Genomic DNA, 7404 nt, shown 5'->3' on the forward strand with positions numbered 1-7404 from the left:
TATATTCAATCAATTAATTTAATTTAATGAAAAAAAATCTTTTTAAAAAAATATTAAATCTAACAAAGAACGATAGTAAAAAAGATCCAAGATAACCCGTGTTATTTTTAAAATTAGTAAAAAATAATTTTCTAAACTCGCAACTCATGAAATCTTAATCCTAGATTAAATCAAGAAGCTCATTTCCCAACTAATTTAATGTTAAATGATGAAATAAAATAAATTAAATCTAAAAATATTTGCCATAGTAATTCAAATGGCAATCAGAAGACTAAGGATGAAATTTGATGTAAAATTAAAATTAAACTAAATGCAGAAGGATGAAATTAAAAAAAAAATAAGAAAAGGGAGCAAAACAAAACAAAACAAATAGTAATAAAAAAATGAGGATCAAATCTGACAAATGCAAAAATCTTAAAAAAATCATTTTTATAAATCATCTCAATTAAAATTAAATAAATAAAACATGGTATAAATTTAAAGGAAAATAAATTTGAATGATTGCTTTAAAAATATGATGGTTCAGGCAGGAAAAAAGAGAGAGAGAGAGAAAACAATGATAAAAAAAGTTGTTGATGCTAAAATAAAGGCTCGCACACAACATGCGCCACATACCTTGAAAGGGAAAGGTCATCAAGACGATTCAAACGCCGCTCTAAAAGCCACCATTTGATCATTACACCACCTTGCATGTTCCGGGTCTAATGGTGTGGCTTCAATCCATGTGTGTAATGCTAATATCAATTTTTCTTTTAATATATTTGTACTTATTCTTTATTTCAGCTTTTATAGCATTACACTAACCCACACTAGTTGGAAAACCAATAAAACAATTCTCTTATAATCCCCAATCAATCTTTCAGGTTTAATCTTCTAAACTCATAACTCGTGAAATTCTAATCTCGGGTTCAACCAAAAATCTTATTTTTCAACTAATTTAATGTTAAATGATGAAATAAAAAAATATTTAAATCTAAAAAAATTACAAAGGTAATTCAAATAACAATCAAAAGAAAGGATCAAATTTGTTGTAAAATTAAAATTAAATTAAATGTCAAATGATAAAATTAAAAGGTAAATTTAATTAAGAAAAGGAAGCAAAACAAAACAAATAATATTAAAAAAAAAACAAGGCTAAAATCTGACATATGAATTTTTTTTTAAAAAAAATCAATTTTATAAATCATTTCAAATAATAATAATAATAATAATAATAAACATGGTTTTAATTTGAAGGATTACTTTAAAAATATGAAGGTTGAAAATAAAAGAAAAGAGATAAAAGAATGATAAAAAGGTTGTTGATGCTAAAATAAAGATATGCATGCAACATGCACTGTCTTGGAAGGGAAAAGCCATCAAGATGATTTGAACGTTGCTTTAAAAGCCACCATTTGATCATCGTATTACCTTGCATGTGCTGGGTCAAATGATTTGGCTTTAATCCATGCGTGCAATGCTAGCATTAATGTTTGTTAGTAATATTTGTATTTATTTTTTATTTTAGTTTTTATAGCACCACATCAACACGCACTAGTTGGAAAATCAATAAAAAAAATCCTCTTATAATCTCTAATTAGTTTTCCAAGTTTAATCTTCTAAACTTATAATGTAATGAAAAAGTATTTACATTTTAAAAAATTGCCAAAGTAATTCAAAATGAAATAAAAAGAATAAATATCAAATTTAATGTAAAATTAAAATTAAATTAAATGTTGAGGGGTGATATTAAAAAGTAAATTTAATTAAGAAAAAGAAGCAAAACAAAACAAATAAAAAAAAAGGATAAAATCTGACAAATGAAAAAAAATAAAAAAATAATTTTATAAATCATCTCAAATAAAATAAATATTATCTAAATTTAAAAATAATAATTTAAAAAGCTGCTTTGATAATAAAAAAGATTATAGTAGGAAAATCAAGGAGAAAGTGAATGATAAAAAAAGCTTGTCCACGCTAAAATAAAGTTTGAATGCAATACATATCACCTTGAAGAGAAAAGCTACCAAGACGATCTAAATATCACCTTGAACCATCATTTGATCACCCCATCACCTCTTATATGTCGCTTGAATGGAATGGCTAAGTGGTAATGTGTGCCATGCTATCACCAGTTTATTTTAATAATATTTATATTTATATTTATTTTTTATTTTATCTTTTATAGCACTGCACCAACCCACCGTAGCTGGAAAACCAATAAAAAATTTCACTTGCAATCTGTGGTCAATCTCCCAGCTTGAACCCATTCTCTACTTCTGAATGACACTCTTCTCTCCGTTGACCCAAATCGACCACTCCATTGGAAAGCCACGTCACTGATACATGGCTTTTTTGGATTTGGGTTAGCCTAAGAAATAGTCCCCACTTATATAAATATAGTTTTAATTTTATTTCTAAATAACTATTTGTATCAAGTTTATCCCTAACATTTTAAGAATTCTGAATTAAGCCTTTTCATTCATGTTTTCTGTTAAGAAAACATTTAAGAGAACCCAGTTGAAAATCCCAAATGGCTTGGGGATACATTTAATATAAATATTTTTGGAAACAAAATTGATTATATCCCAATAACTTGAGGGTATATTTGAGGTTTTTCCTTTGGGTTCTAACAAGGGTAGAAAAGGGAAAAGGAGAGAGAGAGAGAGAGAGAGTAATGTTAGTATAAATGATTTTTAATTTTAATCAATCAAGTATGTGAATTTTTATTATTTAATTTTTAAATAAAATTCTTTATCTGATATCATATCCAAACATTCTTGAGATCTTCTCAATGAAGATTGGAGCAGATCATTTATAAACGAAATGACACACAAACAAAAGGAAGAAGGAAATTTGGACATGGAGTCCATTTCAGATTTCTCTTATCGATAACTTCATTGATTTCTTTTTTATTATTATTGGAACAGAGTTTTTGTGTATTTTTGGAAAATCGAAATCTAATCTATCTATTTCCTGTCGCTCTCCCACAGCCAAAATCCATCTCTAAATTTCGAAGCTTTATCACCACCCTTCAAAAAGTCTACATGCTTTGTTTCCACTTTAGACACTCAAATTTTCCATTTTCACTCCCATTTTTCTTTTAATAGTTTCTAAATTCTCCTCCATATCCCAAGCCCCTGGATCCAAAACCCATTTATCCATGAATTTTCAGGTTTTACCTGCTGCTGCTGCTGTACTAGTATTTCAATATTTATCTCATTTTCACCGCAAGTTTTATTGAAATCCCTTTTGAATCTAGTCTTAGAAGTGTTAACTAGAAACCCATTTCAAGAATTCAGGTAATTGAATGTCAAGTTTCCTCCTTTGATCAGGTAATTGAAAACCCTTTAATTTCAGTTCTTTCTGCATCGGATGCTGTTTTAGGTCAAGCTCTGTGTTACTCGGTCCTTGGTGTGTTAATTAAAATACCCATTTCTCAGATTTTGTTAATTTCACATCCTTGCTTCATTTCTATCAATTTTAGTTCATGGGTTTCGTGTTTTATGTACTGTTTTTTTCATCTTCATCACCGGTTAGGGTTTCATCTTCAAAGTTTTCAACTTTAATATCATTTGGTTAGTTGGTTTTAAGTTATAAAATGGATTACAATAGGGATTTTTCTGGTGGAAATGTAATTCCAATTACTGGTCCAGATAGCTGGATTTCAAATTCCTCTGATTCCAATTCTGTTTGGGCCACAGAAGATGATTACCGTTTTTGGAATAATTCTGATGGCCTTAATGACAACACTCCTTCCAATTCCAATTACCAATCCTCAGAAACACTTTCTGGTAGCGAACCACCAAATAAGAAATCGAAAAACAATTCCCAGGAATTGAATTCAAAGAAATCGATTGGGAAAATGTTTTTCAAGACCAAACTTTGCTGTAAGTTCCGGGCAGGCACATGCCCTTACATCACAAACTGCAACTTTGCACACAGCATGGAGGAGCTTCGGCGTCCACCTCCAAACTGGCAGGAGATAGTGGCTGCGCATGAAGAAGAGAGAGGGAACACAGTGGATGCCAGAGAGGAATTTCAAATCCCATCAATAGTGGGATTTGGAGCGGAGACACAGCGGTCTTATAAAGGGAGGCATTGTAAGAAGTTTTATACAGAGGAAGGGTGTCCGTATGGAGATAATTGCACGTTTTTGCACGACGAGCAGTCAAAGAATCGGGAGAGTGTGGCAATAAGTTTGGGGCCTGGAGGGTATGGAGGGGGTGGTAGTGGTGGAGGAGGAGGAGGAGGTGGTGGAGTTGGAGGTGGAGGTGGAGGTGGAGGTGGAGGAGCAGGAGGAGGAGGAGGAGGAGGAGGAGGAAATGCAGGTAGCAATGCAGTTAATGTGAAGCCATCAAATTGGAAGACAAGAATTTGTAACAAGTGGGAACTTACAGGATATTGCCCATTTGGGAATAAGTGTCACTTTGCTCATGGAGTAGGAGGTATGCCCCATGAATTGTGAATTTTGTACCCTTGATGATCTCAGTTTTTGTTAAGGTCTAGGATTTATGAGCAGGATAAATTTTCTTTTGATTATTTGGTACTGAATAAATGTAAAAGGTCGTGACTTCTATAATTTTGAAAGAGTTGTTTGGTTGCATATGTTATTTAAGGGTGCCCCAGTTTTAGAAAGTGGAACATGTTTGATTGATTTCGATGCCAGACAAATAGAAGAATTATGTTTTTCTTTTCTTCTTTTTTTGGGATGTCGTGTGTAATGGTTGTGCGTACCTTTTATGGAAGTATTAGCTGGCATGTACTACCAGTTGATGGACTTATATTTCTTAGTTTAATGGTTTAAGATCACACATCTCAATTTCTGAATAAAATAGATATTTGTTTATATTCCTGACCTGAAAACGCTTTGGTTTTGGGGCATTTTGAGTCTTGTACTGCTAAGTAACTAGCTGCAATGCCTTCATAACAGAAGGTGAATGACAATTTTCCAGCTAACCTGGGACTTCATTTGAGTTTTGTTACATTAGTTGGTGCCATAAACTGCTGACATTTTATGAATGCCTAACATGAGCTATCTTGCTGTTGTTTACACCACATTACTATCTAAAGATCGCTTTGGTTTACTTCCCCTCTTATTTCCCAATTAAATTAAAGGAAAATTTAAATGTCTTTCCATAGTATTAGATAATTTGCAGTGAGATTTCATTTCCTTTACTTCTGGTCTGATATGCTGTTGCTTGATGCGTGTTTCTTTAACATTTTATAAGTTTGTTGTTTAATGCAAACTGTTGAAAGGTTCCACATATCAAATGATAATTGAAATATCATTCTTATCTTATTCAAAAGTATAAATGCCTAACATATGGCATGTTTTCTGTCATTAGATTTCCTTGGTCATGTTTATGAACATCTGATAATTGCTGGTTTTATCCTTTTTTTCCCCTTTGGATGGATAAGAACATGAAACACAGAGTTATTTTTTTCAAAGAGGAATACTAGTTGTTGTTCTCTATGTTTTGGATTAATGTCAGTTCATAGTACTAGCATGATGATGGAGCTGCTCTTTTGTTTTCCCCTTTCTTTCTTTGGTTCTTTTTCCCCCCTTTGATGTGATTGAAGCATGCTAGATGTTAACTTTGGAGTTGAATTGTCTGACTGCAGAGTTACACCGTTACGGTGGAGGGCTTGTGGAGATGGATGCAAAAGATTCTGCTTTTGTCCCTGTTGAGTCAAAGCAGGGAGGAGTGCCTTCAAAAACTCCACCAGAAACTGTGGTCTCATCAGTTACTTCTGTGCCTAATTCAGATGTTTATCACCTTGGAGTTCCGTCACAGAAATCATCTATTCTTATTCAGAGGTCTGGACAAAGAACTCATCAGAAATGGAAGGGTCCAGACAAAATAAGTAGGATATATGGTGACTGGATTGATGACATTGAATAGGGTCAGGTTTTTTTTCCCGTGTAGCATTCTGATAGAATTTAAAATTGTTCAAGGACACGTGCAAGAAGGTTTAAATGGCCAAGTGCAGTGTTTGTTTTCTTGGGACTTGAAGAGATCGGGAAAGCATCAGCTCTTAGATTGAAGAGGTCTATGTTTACTGGCTTGAAGTTTCATGATGATCCCTTGCTCATTGGAATGTCAAACCCGTAGTGTTTATGCATGAATTTGAGTTTCCAGTGTGGAAATGTGAAGCTTGTACTGCATTTGTAGTGTTGATCTTTGTAGTGAAGTATGATAACTGGATGTCTCGTATCCAAGGAGATCTGTTGTCTTTGTAGCTGTACCACTTTGGATTAATTTCCCAATTTAATATTTAGCTCCCACGCCCCCCCCCCCCCCCCCCTCAATAATTGCAGTTTTAGCTGGGATGTGCAGGTCAGCAGGTGTCAAACAACTTTTGTTATGAAATTTGCACGTTCTGAGCTATAAGATGGACGGCAAGGGAAACTGGTTGTGTGAGGCCGTATCTGCTTAGGTAAACAGAAAGTCGAAATTGAGCTGGGCAAATTTTGAGATTATTATTTGGATGAAAAAACCATGAATCCTACCATTGTTCTGATATCATTATGAACCCTTGTGCAAAATTTATGCATGGTTTGCCTTTTGGATATGATTGTCTTGGCATTTTTTTTCGTTTCTTTTCGAGAAGATCTGTTTGCCATTAGCATTTGAAAGAAGGGAACATGAAATTAGAAAATAAAAGGAGAGAGAGAAAAACCTACGAGGAGGTGTTGGAAAAGACCGGGGTAAATCACTGTGCTTTAGGATCTGGTATAATGCTGTCCCAGCAGCATCTTATAACCTGCTCAACGGTCACTAGTTTATCAACCCTGCGTTATATTTTTATTCAAGGAGGGTTTTGATCAAATTTGATGCAGGTATATGTGCGCGACGACATTGTTTTTAGTCACTCCACAAGGGCCTGTAGAATTTATCCAGAACTACAGATACTGTGTGGTTGGAAAATGGAAGCTTTTTCGCTGCCGCCTGTAGTGGTTGAATTGGAAAGCCTAAAAGATTCCTTATTTGCAGGACATTAATTTTGTTTTTCTCGATTCCCTTGATATACAGATTTTTGTCCCTGTAGCTGAGATGTGAAACCAGGACAGAAACTGATATAATAGAAGCTATTCTAATTCCAAGGGTTCAAATCCTAGCAGAGTATATCAAGGAGACAATGAAACCAAAAAGTGCGCCACCAGTTATTACCATGTTAAGCTTTTCGCCATTATTACTGCCGAAGCTTGAAACATTGCATTTTAAGGTTACAAAAAGTAGTTGCACTAATTATGTTCTGAGAGGTACCAAGGCTTGAACCCCCGTCTAGTGGTTGGTTGGGAGGTTGGCTGGCATGCATCATAACCCCGGACGGCCAAGGCAAGACCATATTAATCTCAGGTGTGACAGTAACATCACTCCAGATTCAATCTTGATTGTGATTTGTACAAATGATCTGAAT

The 7404-nt window shown here is 33.9% G+C and overlaps 1 protein-coding gene across 1 annotated transcript; it reads left to right on the top strand.

Annotated features, from left to right (window-relative positions):
- Positions 1 to 2803: 2803 nt before the first annotated feature.
- On the top strand, positions 2804 to 6261 carry LOC118039253 (zinc finger CCCH domain-containing protein 12). Its single transcript, XM_035045906.2, has 2 exons — positions 2804 to 4427; positions 5605 to 6261. The coding sequence occupies exons 1-2, from the start codon at positions 3581 to 3583 to the stop codon at positions 5883 to 5885; spliced, it is 1128 nt and encodes a 375-aa protein (XP_034901797.1). The 5' UTR covers positions 2804 to 3580; the 3' UTR covers positions 5886 to 6261.
- The last annotated feature ends 1143 nt before the right edge of the window (positions 6262 to 7404 follow it).

Source organism: Populus alba, chromosome 1 (assembly GCF_005239225.2).
Source record: "Populus alba chromosome 1, ASM523922v2, whole genome shotgun sequence".
Taxonomy (NCBI): Eukaryota; Viridiplantae; Streptophyta; class Magnoliopsida; order Malpighiales; family Salicaceae; genus Populus; species Populus alba.